General features: G+C 40.0%; 1 protein-coding gene across 2 annotated transcripts in view; it reads right to left on the bottom strand.

Moving 5' to 3' along the window:
* unc5ca (unc-5 netrin receptor Ca) overlaps nucleotides 1-16,458 on the bottom strand; it is a 185,569-nt gene that overhangs the window by 78,184 nt on the left and 90,927 nt on the right. For both annotated transcript variants that reach the window (XM_020101086.2, XM_020101085.2), the window contains exon 3: nucleotides 1,791-1,934. In XM_020101086.2, coding sequence (XP_019956645.1) covers nucleotides 1,791-1,934 — 144 coding nt within the window. The remainder of the gene's footprint in view (nucleotides 1-1,790; nucleotides 1,935-16,458) is intronic.

Here is a 16,458-nt window from a genome sequence, read left to right on the forward strand (position 1 = left end):
GACAGGTAACCTGGAGAGTGGGGGTCGCGCTTGTATTGGCACAGTATTTCTTTTCTGCCTGACCTTTCTCTAACCTGAGCACTCAGACAGGTCCCAGTTGTCTCATATTGACCAGAGCAATGATGCTCAGAAAAAACTACTGTTGTGCTTTCAACTCTCCAGCCAGCAAGAGGAGCTTTGAAAGAACAATTCATTCTGTGACGCTTACATTCAAAGAACGCACAAGGCTGTTTAGGTGATTTCTATCAAACATCTCGACTCCCTCGCCTCGCAGCCGCTGCAGAGCTGTCGACTAAGCGTCATTCACAGCAGCATCCAATTTTTTTCTTCCCCCCCTGACTGCTGCTGGGGTCTAGCAATCCTAAAACGATTTCTCCATGTGATCACTGCTAGAGTGATATTGAGCCTGGTTGGGTTTGGTCTGGCCTGCGGTCTTTCTGTGACCTTATAGTCAGACTCCCACTTGTCTTATTAAATTCTTCACCAGACCATAACAGGAAGCTACTGATGGTTGACTGAAGTCGTAGGGCAACGTTTCTGCTTTGAAAAGTTCCCCGCCATTTATCATTCAGTGTAAAACAAGGCTCTATCCAAGGACAAGTTTATTTCCTGTGAGTCTCAAGTGTTGAATTGCATGATAATGTGCCATTACGAATCAAAAGAAAGCCAATCAGACAGCATACTATCCTTATTACTCATTAAATACAACCTCGATTGCTATTTTTCAGTATTGCGCATTCAGGAAGTTCTGCATATTAGCTTTTATTTTTAGTGTCAGATTCTGACATCCTCACACACGATTCAAGTCATCTACAATGGGCATATTGAATTCACAGGAAACACACTCACTTATTTCATTTGTATCAGCCTCATTGTTGACTCTCCCTACATGTCTATCCATTTATAGCTATAATGCAAATATATCCTACTGCTGTCACAGATAACACAATGTGTTTGTTAGAGGTTTGCATCAACAGTGATTTAACTATTCTGCACTGTTTAAAGGTCCAGTGTGTAAGATTTAGGTGAAAGGGAACTATTGGCAGAAATTTAATGTAGAATAATCCTCATGATGTTTTCACAAGTTCGTTTCATCTAAATTTTATGAATTGTAGTTTTCTTTACCCCAGAAAAGGCCCTTTATATTTAAATACTTTATATTTACATTGAGGGGACCCTCTCCACGGAGGCCGCCATGTTTTTTTTTTACATTAGTCCAGACTGGACAAACTAAACACCTTTTGAGTTTTTATGACAACTGAAGTTCACCACAGATTCTTTGGCATGTTTGGAAGGGGAGGGTGAGGTGAGGGGTGTTCAGCTGCAACTTGCAACTTCAACACTAGATATCATTAAATTTTACACACTGGACCTTTAACTATAGTTGTGTCGTGTGTTGCCAAATCAACCAGGGCAGAAACTTTCAAGATCCAACTATCGCCGGATATTTAAATTCTTTCTTGTAGCTTTTTATTCACCAGGTTTTGGAAGAAAGGTAAATTATTGAACACTGCAACTGTATTTTGTATTTTGGTGTCTTGTACACCCATGAGTGTTGGGCTAGACACATTTAATAAGATAAAATATATGATTCAAAAATAAATTACAAGTCCGTCATTTTTCCTTTGTTTTGGATTCATGAGACCGTGTGTGTATGTGTGTCTGTGTGTGTGCATGTGTGTGTGTACACTGACCCATTCTCTTACACAGTATGCAGACTCATGTGTAAATATCTTTTAACCTTCATACCTTCATTCATCATGTATGTATATATGTTTGCAGCTACTCACATGCGATGCGGACATGTGCTTTGCGACTCTTGGTGGTTCCAGCAGAGCTCCAGGCCACACACTGACACCAGTAATCTTCAGGACCAAACAGCTCTTCCACTTGCTGCCGCGTTATTTCTATACTGGCTTCTCTCACCACCAGACCTGCGGAAGAGAAGGAAAAGCACAGTTACATCATATCAGTCGAGAATTGTATTCAAACCAAATAAAGCTCTTGCAAACGGCAAGTGAGCCACTGAAGACGTAAAAACTGGAAGTCTATTTAAGCTTCTGCACTTGTGATATGGCTCTTATGTTAGCTTAAGAAGCCGAAGTCAAAGCGGTGCACAGGATATATCTGTGCAAGTAAATAGAGGCAGGGGATAATCATACAATATCTGCTGCAGTGTACCAATCCAGGTCACTTTACTGAGTAGATCACTGCAGATTTAATGTTAACTTTGTGAGATTGTTCCTTGCATTTCTACCTCTTATCTCACTTTTCCCTCTTTTCTCTGGTGTTTAGAAAAGCAGCTCCATGAAAAGAATAAGGTTTAAATAGCTGCATCCCACTGATAGGCCTGCGAGGGAGCACAGATAGAGGAGGACTGCACAGGAATACAGGAAATGAGGAGCAAGGAATAAACTCAGGATGGAAGAGGAGAGGTACAAGTGGAACATGGTTGAGACATTGAGAACGTGGTGGAAATGCACAACAGGAAAGAATAATGAAGAAAAAGGAGAAGGAAGAAGTAACAAGGATGGACTGATGAACAAAAAATAAGGTTCAGCTCAAAGACTTGAAAGAAAAATGACAGTAGACGATTAGAAGTAATAAAGAGCAACGACAGAGGCACAGTGAGAGGACAGCAGAGTAAGAGGTGGGAGGGCAATAAAACGTGAAACAGAAGCGAAAATGAAAAGAAGATAAAAAATAAATTTTAGGTAAAATAAGTGGGATCTGGGGAGCAGACGGAGAAAATACTATGAGAAAAGATGTTGGCAGTTTATTTCAGCTTCCGCAGCAAAACCAAGACCCAAGAAACATTCTCTACGGAGCTCTACAAATCTGACTGGGGCCTATTACTTTAGAAGATTCTCAGTTAAGCTCTTGCCACTAAAGAAATTGAGAGACAGTTTTAGTCGGCATGGAAGCAAAGGGGGCAGAGAGGAGGGCCAAAAGTGAAATCCAGTGAGCAAGAATTGTGATGGACTAAAAGCCATTAATGGCCGGTGAGAGAAGTGAAGAGAGACCCGCGAGGGCAAAGAGTAAGAAAGGCTACAAAAGCTTCTATATAAACTGGCTAGAAGATGGAGAGACATAGCTTCTAAAGATTGATAAGAAAGGACATTTAAATGGAAGTGAAGGAAAGTAAATGGAGAACTTAGATGATATTGCAATTCAAATAGCTCTGATGGGCAGAGAGGAAAAAGGTTGTGGAAGGTGCTGTTGGCACAACAAGTGATAATAGACAGCTACAAGGGCAAAGATCAAAAGCAGTATAAAAACTAGTGTGAATATCAGTGCATAAGCAAACTAGCAATAAAGGGAGATTGTTATAGTTTCACAGTTTAAATGAAAGAGCAAGGGACACAGCAAGGGAGGTGGAGGCTAAGAAAATGGAAGCTAAAGAGGCAATTATAACCAGCAAGCAGACCCGGACTAAAGCTGAGACAACTGGTGGGCAGGCAGTTGCAATGAACGGGAAAAAAACACAGCGTGAGGACAAAAGGGTAAAAAAGCAAAAGGGAGGAGGTGGAGACCAGTGAGAACACTGCTGCTGAAGTAATGAGGAAAGTAAGCCAATTAAAGTCAGTGGTTCAAATGAGGCAGACAGCTAGTTACGGCATACAGGGTGGAACATGGGATTTGGGAGCGCAGTGGGAGGTGGGGAGCAAACGACAAGTGAAGACATAAAAAAAAAGAAAATACATATGTACATTCAAAGCTTTTGCATCACTGCCTGTGCGGCTTCGTAAGCCAAAGATAAAACAAAATCAAACCAAAACACTATTGTTGAATCAGTGGGAAAGTCTGGGCAGAATGCATACAGCTACACTGTGAATCTTTTGGAATAAACAAAATCACAGGAGAGGATTTATATAAGACGCTGCATTTATCAAAGTTCAGAATCAAATATAACTTTTTCTTCATTCTGTATATATAAGATGACATATAACACTATAAGAAATCTCAAGGTAAGAATGAAAGGATGGAGCCAATTCCTGAGAACAGTCAGATCCACAGATATTAGTCTGTGGCCTCACCTCACCTGCTCTGCGCTATTGCTCAGAGAATAATACCGGAGCATGTGGGACAGTTGCTGCACCAAAGCTGTTCTGAGTGAAAGGCTGAATTGCATTGGGTATGAGGCTCCTTCCTCCAGGCAGAGGACTGAGGATGCTGGGTAAGTTTTACAGCAACTTTGTAGTGCTCCTTAGTCAATGTAATCCAAGGTTGACACGTCGTCCTTGCTCTCAAAATTCAGGCTGTTTAATATTTCACCTTGTTTGGAATTGGATCCAGTAATAGTGCAACTGACCCAAAAACTCAGAGAAAGCATATTAAAGTCTCCACTCTAAATGTAAAAGACGAACTTACCTCTGTTTGCTAATGATCTTAATTTAATCAAATCGTTTTTGTAAACAATTACAAAAGCAGGTAATGAAATTTACGGTTAATTTGTATACATATTTACACTAGAGATGTTGATAATTAACTTTAAATATGCAACTACAATAACAAAAGACCTAGTTTGATTGTGTCGTGAAGCAGCGTGGGATCATGGGAGTTGTTGTCTTCACCACCATTGTCAATGAAAATCTACCTGAAGCAACTGAGGCGGAAAAAATGTTCGTGGATGAGCTTATGTATCACAGTTTTTAATCACGTTATGCACTGAAACAGTGGAGAGACTGGCTAACTTTCTCGCCGTCAGTTTTTCTACCTCATCCATCATTTTCCCTGTAAAGTACAGCAGAGACAGACAAAACGCGACCAGAATGAAACGTGTTGGTGCCTTGAATGAAAGTGGGCATTACTCTATGTTTAAACACTATTGGAACCATTTTTTATTATGTAAAAACACATGTCTACAAAATATACAACAAAGGTCTTGTCGTTATGAACATCTTAATGAAGACTTGTTACATAGTATATCTTTAACCAACTATATGAATTTTGACCAAGTAATACACAAGTCATTTTAAAAGTATGTTTCTTTAAACTGTTAAAGCACTTCTGGGACACCAGTAAGCGTGTACTTTCTGTCTCGGGTATTACTGTTAACAGCCCTCCACTCCACAGCTTGTGGACAAGTCGCCATTTCTTAATAAATAAATAAATAAATAAAACACTCAGCACACATCTGCTGTGCTGAGAACTGTAGGCCTGGCCTGGTTATATGGGTTGATTACTGTGATTTCCCACTGAACATGCACACAATTTAGAGTGACAAGACTTGAAGACTGCTGACAACTGCATCCCTGTCACAGAAACACAGACAGAGCTTAATGTTAAACCGATTAAATGAATGGAAAACACTGTCTTGGCCTGTTGGTATATGTTATACTGTGTATTACTCAACTTACAGCTGTAGGTGTGTGATGATGTGTGAAACCTCATGTTCTATTGTTTATGTTGCTATTTGCTAATGTTAAAATAAACCACATATATATGTCGAATCTTAATGACTATCTCTCATTAACTAAACTGCTTTTAATGGAGAGGTGCTTAATTTGTTTCCAGGTGAATGAAGCCAGTAGAGCATTGAACAGTATCTAGAGAAACATGGAGGATTCACATTAAAAACTAAACACAGGACATACACTGTGGGTAACATCGATTTCCCTGTGAGGCTGAAGCTCAAAAACTCAAAATAAAAAGACAAAGTGTTGTTTTCAAATACAAATTATAAGCTCTCACCAGATTTTGCAGTGAAAGCAGTGTTGGGTCATGGTCAAATTAAATTTCAGTCTTATTGTTGAGGTACCTGGTACCAGGTATTATCTAATCAGAAAAAAAGCTAAACAGAAAACAAATGCAGGTCACAATGACATTACTGTTTGTAGTTATCGATGCAACATTTCCTCTCTAGAGATATATGACTTTTTTCTTGTGCTGAAAACTTGTATACATGATGCTGGAATGGGTGTCATGGATATTAATATATTGTTTCATCCTATAGTTTCGTCTTTCTGTCAGCTAGGGACTAAAAGTAAATTTGAAAATATGCTAATGCTTTGACACTACAATTCTGAAGCAGCTCACAAACTACATTCAGCATAGAACAGATTCCCTTGTTTTCCCTTCAGTTTGATGTCTATAGAGAAAACATGTCACAAAGTGGGAATAGAAACATTTGATAAACGACGGATGTCACTGGATGTGTTGAAAACAGGGAAGTGCCAGTAGTTCCCATTGTTTTCTAATGCAACTCTCAAAAAGCAAATGTTGCTGGGTCAGAAAGATGCTGAATTACATGAGGTTTAAAAAGTCCCACATCACCCTGTTTCTTATTTTGTTAAGATACAGAGCTCAGAGAATTCGCATCATTCTATTATGCCCAGACAAGCATGGAATTTGGGTCTCTATAGCTTGACAGTGTTTCCCATCAACAAAACCACTACTGTCGGGGGGAGAGAAAAGGAGGAGATGAAAAATGGAAGACAAGTATCAAGACAAGTAAATACTGCCACAAACATTTCTATCAATCATAGAATTGCCCACAACCCTCAGATTCTGCTTTTATTCGTGGAGCGTCACCTCTCATAACAAAGTTTGCTTGTCAGCTCAGGAGTGAATGTGCAGTAGTGGGAGAATGTGCTTTGTCCAGACTTTAGGATTTGACAAATGGAAACTGGGAGAAACGTGCCCAAAAGTATATAATTAGGACAAGCTGCAGAGTAGAGATATGCAACTAATATATATATCTTTATGTTTGTGTGTTGTTATGCACTGCACATATCCACTCACATACCTCACTGCGATATGCGATGCATAGGATGTAATAGCTAACGCATGGTTCAGAATGTGTTTTAAACCAGACAGTAGCTCTAAAATGTATATTTACAATATAGAGGTCCTGATAATACATTTTTAATTAATAATTTATATATATATATATATATATACAGATTTATTGTGACCAGACACCGTAAACTGCTATCACAACCAAAAGGGACTGATGGCTGATAGAAATAGAAAGCAAAAGGCTGTTGTCCATGTGAAATACTGCAGAGTGTATCTGTTGAGATGTAAACAACTCCTTTCAATGGAAAGTAGCCAATGCAAAATGATAATTAGCATATTCAGGTCACGATCACGTCATATTTACATTTTGCCTGTTGTCAGTTTCAGTCCTTTATCTTCTGGCTTCACTCCTACACACTGTGCTCACATATACAGTATTTACATACAGCTGAGTCTGTGTTCTCATAGACATGCTTTATGGAACTGTTAGACAAAAGAACAAGTATATGAGATGAATCATGACCACATTAAGATCACATATTAACCGGCCGTCACCAAACCATTTTCAAACTGTATCTGTGCACTGATGAAATCCTGATGTTACAACTATAATGTGGCTGAAGTAAATCACTGTAGCCTTCAGTTAAACACAATGACTGTTCTGTGATTTCAGCTTTGTTTACTTTTAAAATGATCACAATTAAAAGCTCATTCCTCTCCACCATGTGAACAGTTGAAAGAGAGTCCTGTGGACCTGTGCCTGTCTTCCACTGAAGGTTGCAGAACAGTCGCTGGATGCTAAAACTTGGGTCTAAAAATTCTGTAAATCCAACAAGGAAAGACACTAAATTGGCAACGATGCCTGTAAACTCTCTGTTGACGTAATAGAAACTGTGACTGAGACTTAAACACTTGGCCGGTCGACCAATCGTGTAACTTTGTCAGCAACACGTCATTCAGCTGACCAATGAGTATATTCAGCCAGTCACAGACATTTTCTTTCAAAGGGATGGTCCCCCTGCTGCAGTCGAGACTAAAAAGTGGAGGAGAATTTACATTCAGAGGAAAGCCAGTGAGTCAGGGCCAGACATGAAAACAGAGACTGGGGGTTTTGAAGCTAAATGGTTTGGAAAAGGAAAGAGATAAGGGAGCAAAGGGGGGAGAAAGCACTCTAAAGCTTTGTGGTGTTTAAATGTGATCAGTGACAGGTCAAACAGACAGGCCTTTAGGGGAGAGAAACAGAGGATACAGAAAAAGTCAACAGTGAGTATTATTATTTCATCAGTGCCACAGAGGGAGAGAGTCTTACAAAAGACAAAGACAAGAGGTCAAAATAAATACAGCCAGGGGATGAAAACAAAAAAACATGAACATACGTGCAACAACGACTCTTTTGGTCAGGAGCATAACATTTCTTTGAACTGTTTCAGAGCCACTGAATTAATGTTGCAAGTTTGCTTTCTCTCCTGTAATTAAATGACCTATTCGGTTGACACGTTTTGCATTTTTGTAAACATCTGCCCTGCTGTTTGGTGAGCAGCTAGGTACCATGACCTAATGTGGAGGAGCTGCAAGTGAAAGCACAAATTCCCCTACAGGGAATAACTCAGCTTCACTATAAACCTCCTATATAACTAATGCAACCTCACCATCATCACAACCTTTAAATCTGTGAATGTGGTGCATGCTGCTGGTTCCATCAATCTAAGGACCAGTTAGATTAACATGTATAGAGACATGGGAGATTTGTTTCTGATGTTTTACGAAATCACTCTAGGCCGCAATCAAACGAATAAACAAAATAATATCTGTCCCTGCCATGTGCTATTAGGATCAGAGTGTTTAAGCTATTACACAAAAGCTATTAGTGTGTAGAAGCACAACACTGATCAAATGTAGCAATGGCCTTACTCAATGTGCAAAATCACACAATTCTGCAGCTAAGTCTGTTGAGTCATGGGATGTTACCTTGATGTTACCGGAAAACTCTCTTAAAATAATAATTATATGAATTATAAGAAAAGAAGGTGACAGATGGAGGCAGTGGAGAGTGAAAAGAGTGGAAAGTGAAAAGAAAAGGTAAGATGACAACAGGATGGTGTGAGTAAGGGAGAGATCAGGGGCTGACTGAGTCCTACTGAAGGAAATCATCCAGGACATCGACAGAAAAGTCACCAGTCTGTGACCAATTGATAACTCACAACACATGCACGTACTGTGTGTGTTTGTGTGTATATGTACACATGCATGTGTGTATGTGTGTGCACTCTCTTAATGGCCTCCACACTGACAGTGACTGATCTGCACAGTCCCCCTTGGTTTACGTTTAAATGTGTGTCTTTGTGTGCGCACGTCCACATGTGAATGTCATTGAGCGTGCACATGCGTGTCCTCCAGTAGCTCTGAAGAGGCAGTGAACCAGGACATTCCAGGACACAAGAGGAAGCCCACAGGGAACAACAAAACTAACTCAAACTATTTCCCACAAACACAGACAAGGACGTGCTGAACTAACACAAAAACTAAGCAGGGGTTCATTTTCAGATAAACAAAATGTCACCCACAATAGAGCATAACTTTAACCCATGCAATCAGCACCTAAACAGATGTATGTACAAATTGATAGAGACACAAATACACAGCTGTGTTAGTATCAGGAGTCACTGACACAGAAGCTTTTAAAGATCTTGAAGCTTGTCAATAACTGAAATCTCCACTCAAGAGTCAGAGAAAAAGGGGGAACCTACGAGGAGGGCAAAAAAAAGATGGGAGAGCAAAAGGAGATGAGAGAGATGAGAATGGGAGTGAAGCTAGAAAGAGGGAGGAGAGAAACATTATAGGAGGGAGAGAAAGAGGGTGAGCTGTAGGACAAGACGAGAAGAAATCAATACGAGTGAGATGGCAGCAAAGGAGGGAAAGAGGTCACAAATCACCTGAGCCAATATGTTGTGTGCCAACATCATGGTGTGTGTATACGTGTGTGTAGATGTGGAGTCACAGGTCAGTCCTGGCAGACTAATAACCATTCACACTTTGGCTAATGGAGACAAAGTAAGTAACCTAGTACACAATATGTCGTTAGCACACTTCAAAGCTAATGGAGATATACTGGGGTCGTACGCACGTTGCTTAAGCAAACACTGGAAACGCCCTTCACAAGAAAATATGTAATATGCCGCTGCTCAGCTTAAATCGCATTAATTCAGATGGAGATATGGTTAATATGTTTCAGCAAATGTCCATGCTGCTGTATTAAAGTGCCTGTCAAGAGGAAGACGTGTTTTCTTTTAAGATCGTTACCTGCTCTGGCCGAGGTTCAGTTAAGGGCTGTTCGGTGTGGAGACTTGATACTGTGACATGCAGTAGTGCTGCTCAGGGAATTGTTCTCCACAGCTGGAATCTAACCCGAGTGACCCCTCAAGGGCCCTGCTGCCCCCTCCGCACTGCTGCACCCTGATCCTTGCCTGTGACCTTCACCTGGTTTTCCCAGCCTCCAGATGAGGCTCCGTGTGAAGACAACTGAGGTAGTTTATGGAGCTGTCAGGATTCTCACGTGAAGGTTCCCTTTCCATTCATCATATCGGAAACAAGACGTTCGTTACACTTTCTTATGGGTGTCACTTTTCATTAAGACTTTTAAAATGAGATTACACAGGGGGAAATTATATTTGATCTTTAATGGGTGTTGCTGCTACTTCATTATCATGATAGTCTGTTGGTTTGTGTCCCTTTCTGCAGCTTTGCATCAATTCTTCATACAATTTCCTAAACACGATCAGTATTTCCCCAATGTGATTGTCCTTTTAGAGCCTCTCCATTTTGCATGTCAGAGTTTAATATGATTGGACTTCAGGCGGTGACTCTGTATCTTGTTATAATTTGGCTCAAAATTACAAGCACAAAAAGGCTTCGTCACACTTTCAATGCAGGAAATAGAAAAAGTGTTAGGGGTTAGGGATCAGCACTGATGAGGACCACTCCCACCTTTTCTGTCCTGGAAGTCGTACCTGGGTTTGGGTGTCAGCTGTTACCAAGTGCAAATCCAATACCAGTGTTCCATTAAAAAGTTGTGGGGGAAAAGGGGATCTTTATTTCATGTGTTAAGTCTGGTGTTAGAAGAAGAACTTGTAGCAAGTGTGAACGTCTGGTGGAGTGATGTGATGTCAGGTCGTGAGGGGAGGGATTACATTTGCAGTGATCACTCGTCCTATATCGATGTGGAGTTTGAAGTGGATACAGTTGCAGAGATGAGGCTGTTTACTGGCTTTACCTCTGACCCAGTTTCAGCAACAATTACCTTTATAGTCGCGTGGGTTATACTAGCGGCGGGTTTGTGGACCGACAAGTTTTGTTGGGGGTTAACAAAATAACTGCCTATGCTGGACTGATCCGGCTACAGGCTAAGCTCGCCCCTAGTTACTATGTACTGGTCTAATAAAATGTCTTGTTCTTAAAGAAAGTTTGAAATCCAAACATCATCATCAAATATATCAGATTAAAAATGTCTTGTTCTTTTACCTTCTCTCCACATGACTCTTTTCATTCAACTTTTTTACTTCATCCTTGCTCCCATTTCATAACCCCATTCTAGTTATTTGACAAGAAAAAAGGAGTTTTTTTATGATTCTGCTTGACAAGACCAACCTTAGAAATGTATTTCTGTGCAAGACATTGCACACAAAGCTGTTTGGCACAAACTTTCATGCTTGCCTCACTGATGGTCTCACTTTTCTTTGTACATTTTAGCTTTTGTTTTCTTTCATCTTGATCCCCGGGATCAAACCAACACTGTGTTTCAGCACTTAAGCTGACTTTCCATCTCCTGCACACAAAAAAAGGATGAGAAACAGAGGGAGGAAGAAGGAGCTGGAGTGAGCAAGAAAGTGGAAGAAAACGGCACAGCAGGATTCATATCATCTTTCTCCTCAATGTGACCCCGGTATCTGTTGGTCTATCCAGACCTCTGGAAGGTAGCCTCCATCAGCATCCCTCCATCATCCCCTACCTCTCTCCCCTGCCTCCGCTAGCTCAGGTTTTATCTGCCTCTGCTCACTCCGATTTCACATGGTGGAAATTAGAGTAAAGTAAAAGACAGCATGGAGCAAAGAGACAGGAAGAGAAAAGAAAGGGGGGAAAAGGGAGGGGACGAGAGAGAAAGAATTGGACATAGAGGGAGAGAGTGAGTGAGAAGACAGAGATAATAAAAACAGCATGGGGCCCATAGCTGCTAGCTGTTTCTGTGAAACAGCAGGAAAGAAAGATGAGAAAACAGCTTACAGAGTTTAGGTTTTCACACAGATAAACAGTGCACACACACACACACGCACACACACACACACACACACACACCCACACACACACACACACACACACATACACACACACACACACACACGCACATGCACAGCCCCTACAGTTGCTTTTTCTGTGATTCACAAGTTGCATAATGCAAATGTAGTCTTCAATATTTATAAACTCAACATCTTTTGTTCCAAGGTGACCTGACGGAGTTTCACAGTTTGATAATGTTTCAGAAAATATTATGGTTTCACAGTATCAAGCTGTCAAGTTTACAGACCCTTAATGGAACGAGAACAGTGTTTTCATTTGAACATGTGAGAGGAGGAATTATTCACATCATTTACTTAAGTACTAAAGTACTAAAGGCAGGAAATGACCCCAGTGATTTTGAACTATTATACATCATTCGATTATTATTACACATAAATGTTAAAGCAGGATTTCTATCGTTGTTAGTGGAGGTGAAGCTCTTCTGCAGATAATGATCATTTTCGTTATAGATCAATTGTTGATCAGTTGATTATTTCCTCCATTATTTAAATTGATTCATTGTTTTGTAAAATTTCTGAAAATACTGAGAAATGTTAACAAGGGCGATTATAAAAGATCATTAAAAATGGTGCTGATTTACTGTAGAAGTCTTGAACTCACACTGCTGGGAGAGTTTGTGTGTTTCTTTAAGGGGTGATATTGAGGTCATTGTTGTCACTCAGAAGTTCGTGAACAAACAGACCGACAACAGAGATGTAGCTGTGACGTGGGGATTCATTTTGATATTCTAAAGTTGACATTTAAATGTTTACACGTGTTCTCATCAGGGATTAAAGTTTAAAACGGGGACACGTGTGTTGATCTTTACCGAGGGACGCTTTTGAAGTTTCCATTTTTTTGGAAGCCACTGTCAGACTGGATATTTGTCCTCCAGGACAACCCCACGTTTAGTACAGGGATATGCAGAGTGATCCCACACTGCTGCTCACTTTGTTTTTGGAGGGCTGGAGATAATCAGTCTTCCTTCCTTCCTCAGAATAGACGCAGTTGCATTTTTGTCCAATACCGAAAAAAAGCAAATATTCATGATTACCATTGGTTTTAACATTGTAATATATGTGAAACCAGGACACTGCTGCAACCCAACATGGAAATCTTATTATATTTTGATACTAGTTTGATTTCTTAGTTTTTTTAACAGACGGAGAAAAACACACATCATAACTGCAGCAATTTTGATATTGCATAATGTACCCAGTTTACTGATTTATTCATTCTACTTGTATGCCAATATCTGTGTGGATTATGATGTGCTTGAAAGATGAAGTGTCCTGGAGCAGTACATAGGCAAGTCAATCCATTTTTTATTAAAGTGACATTATGATGGCTTTGTACAAGATAAATTAGGAATAAATTGAAGCGTATCTCGAGCATTTCAAATATTAAAAACCAAATCCATGTTGTAACTGGAGCTGAGGGTTATTTCAACTAGCAGGAACACTCAGAGAGATAACTCTAAAGTGAAGTTATGAATTTAGGTCTAGTAGAAAAAGGGGTATAATTGGCGAATGGCTGTTAGAAATCCACAGAAACTAACGTCAAAATAAATTGGACTGGATGTTTAAAACACACAGATTGTTATAAGGCTGAATGGGTGGTTTGAGAATGAAAGACCTCATGGTGTCCGACGCATGCAGCGAAAGAGCCTAAATCCACGTATCATAATTGAACAGAATTTCCTCTCAATAACCCACTGTCTGGAATCCAGCTGCTCGCAAATGAATGGCTGATGGGAGAGTAATAAATGACTAGCAGCTGCACATTATGTCAGTAATGAACATAGAGGTAGGAGGAAAGATGGGGAGAAAAGAAGGAGGGGAGTGAGAAGAGAGAGAGAGGGAAGACAATGGATGCTTATTGTAGATACTCATACATCAGCCTATAACCTCAGAAACCTTAGACTGAGGACCGGGTTACGTTCACATTAATCAAGCCACTGTCATATAAAAGCCTTTTGAAAAGAAGAAGGCTGTAAAAGAAAGATGTGTATAAATAGTTGGAGAAGAGAGAGAGAGACTGACACATGAATGAACAGACATGATTACATGACTAAGAGGAAGATGAGATGGTGATAATTATACTGGTGAATATAATGTGCAGTTGTGAGCTATTGTTTGTGCCTCTGAAGATAAATGACCAAGACAACACTTTTTTATGTTTTTTCCTGCGTTTGTTAGTCAGCAGGATTTTGGAAAAACTACAGTGCAGATAACATGAAAGTTTCCTGGGTCAGGATCCCAGATTTATTTTTTTCTCACCGTCTCTAACATGGTGAGTTTAACATGTTTTTCAATATTTTCATTTCGATCTTGATGAAAAAAAGGTCAGGCATGATAAGCGGAGTGATATTTATGAGCCATTTGATGCAGATCCAAATAAAAATCCAAATCTGAGTCATTCTAGTTTCTTTGTGAAGTGCAAAGCCTCCCCAGGGCGCACAAGAAGTCTTTTAGGAGCCAAAAGACTTGTGTCAAGATATGTGATGACTGAAAAAAAGATAAATGAAAACAAAGTCACAGGAAGAAATGAGCTAAATGCTAAAGACAACAGAGAGAGAAATGATACAATATCCAGAAAAGGAATAAAGGGATAAAACTGCTCAAAAGAAACATGTAGAAGAAATCAAAAATAAGTTATAAAGAGATTAAGTTATATGAAGACAATGATCTAAGGTTAGAAGTGGTGTACTGTCATCTGATATAAAACCCGCCCTTCAATGAATGTTATAACATTACTTTCTCCTCTATTTAAACTTTTGTCTACACCTATGTACATGTTTCAATACGTGTACCTGTTTCCTCCCTTTTCTCACATTTACTACTTTGTTGCATCCGTACTCCTCTTCCTCTTCTGTTTATGTGTGACAGCTGAATCAGGGGAAACATCACGGCTCAGCCGGTTCTGTACCTGTCTTGGGTCTAACACTGTAGTCGACCCACAAAGCAACCAGAACACCAAACAAACACACTGATGCACGCACTAACACACACAGTCTTTGGCTCCGGGGCCTGCTTTGTATTACAAGGGAAAATCTTCAGTGGGCAAGGCAATGTGTCAACTTGAGTTGAGATGGAATCAAAACTTCTGCTTCCTCAATATTGTGTTCAGTACAAACACTGTCAGACATCAAAGGCTGAGCACATTAAACCTGTACAGTGTGTTTTGTTCACCTGCCTCAATAACAGAAAGTTCCTCCGCCAACACACTGATTTGTGCCACTGAACCCTGCTGTGTATTGCACTCGGCAGGTACCATATATCAGGAGTTTTCAAACTGTTTTCAGCCTGTGTTTTAATCGCTCACTTTGGGGACCCCGGCTCATTAACAAGCAGGTGGGGACCCATAAGCCGAGCTCATGTCCACCTTAAGTCTAAGAAAACCAGGCTGTGTACATCTTTGTCATCCTGCCAAAGCAGCAGCATGATTCATCATTACCTCTCCAGCAGAGTAATACCATGTGCTGTCAAGTGACAAGTGTGGAACTTTGGCTGCGCTCCAGTACATCACTGTGGATCCTATTAAACTGTCCTGTGAATGTTTCAGCACAGCGCTGCCAGCGGGACAGCTGTGTACACACACGTCTGACATGTGACCTAGCTCTCTGCACAAATAACACAACATCTGAATAATAGATTTAACCTGTTTGCTTACGGTGCACCAGTCAGACAATCAGTGGAGAACGAAGGCAGCGAAATATCATCGTCAGGTTTTTCAAACATACGATGGAAAGAGGTCAAAAAAGGACTTGATTGAATAGCTGTGCACTCAGACATGTTAAAGTATATTTTGAATAGTTTGCTCACCGGGACATATTTATGACAAAAAAAACATTGGTTCTCCATCATTTAAAAAACCACAGGGCCGATGACTGCGGAACTTGATGGCAGGATGTGGATTGGTCAGGGAAGAAGCCATTTCATTTAAGTGCAGATTCATTTTTCCACTCTCTTTACAATTCAACATTTTTGATTTCATAGAGAACAATTCTTGGATCTTGATGAAACAAAAATCAGGCATATTTAGGGGACTAATATTTACGAGTGTTTGCTATTTGGTGCAGATCCAAATAAAAATCCAGATCTCGTGAATTTAAATGTGGTTTCATGAGGGGACTGTTGGGCCTTGGGGGAGCTATGGAGTCTTCTAGATACCATTCTAGTTGTTTGTATCCATCTTGGATGTTGCAGCAAAGCATCAACATTCACTGCACTCACACAAAGAGTAAATTATTTTTCATCTGAGATGTTGAAATAAAAAAAAAAACTGTGGGAACTCTTGCTACTGCACTTGATGTTAGAAGACTTTTGTTTTTTTTACACCATTGTCAAAAATGTCTGGAGTTAAACAAAAAGAGAAAACATTTTC

This window comes from Paralichthys olivaceus, chromosome 4, assembly GCF_024713975.1.
Source record: "Paralichthys olivaceus isolate ysfri-2021 chromosome 4, ASM2471397v2, whole genome shotgun sequence".
In the NCBI taxonomy this organism is placed as follows: Eukaryota; Metazoa; Chordata; class Actinopteri; order Pleuronectiformes; family Paralichthyidae; genus Paralichthys; species Paralichthys olivaceus.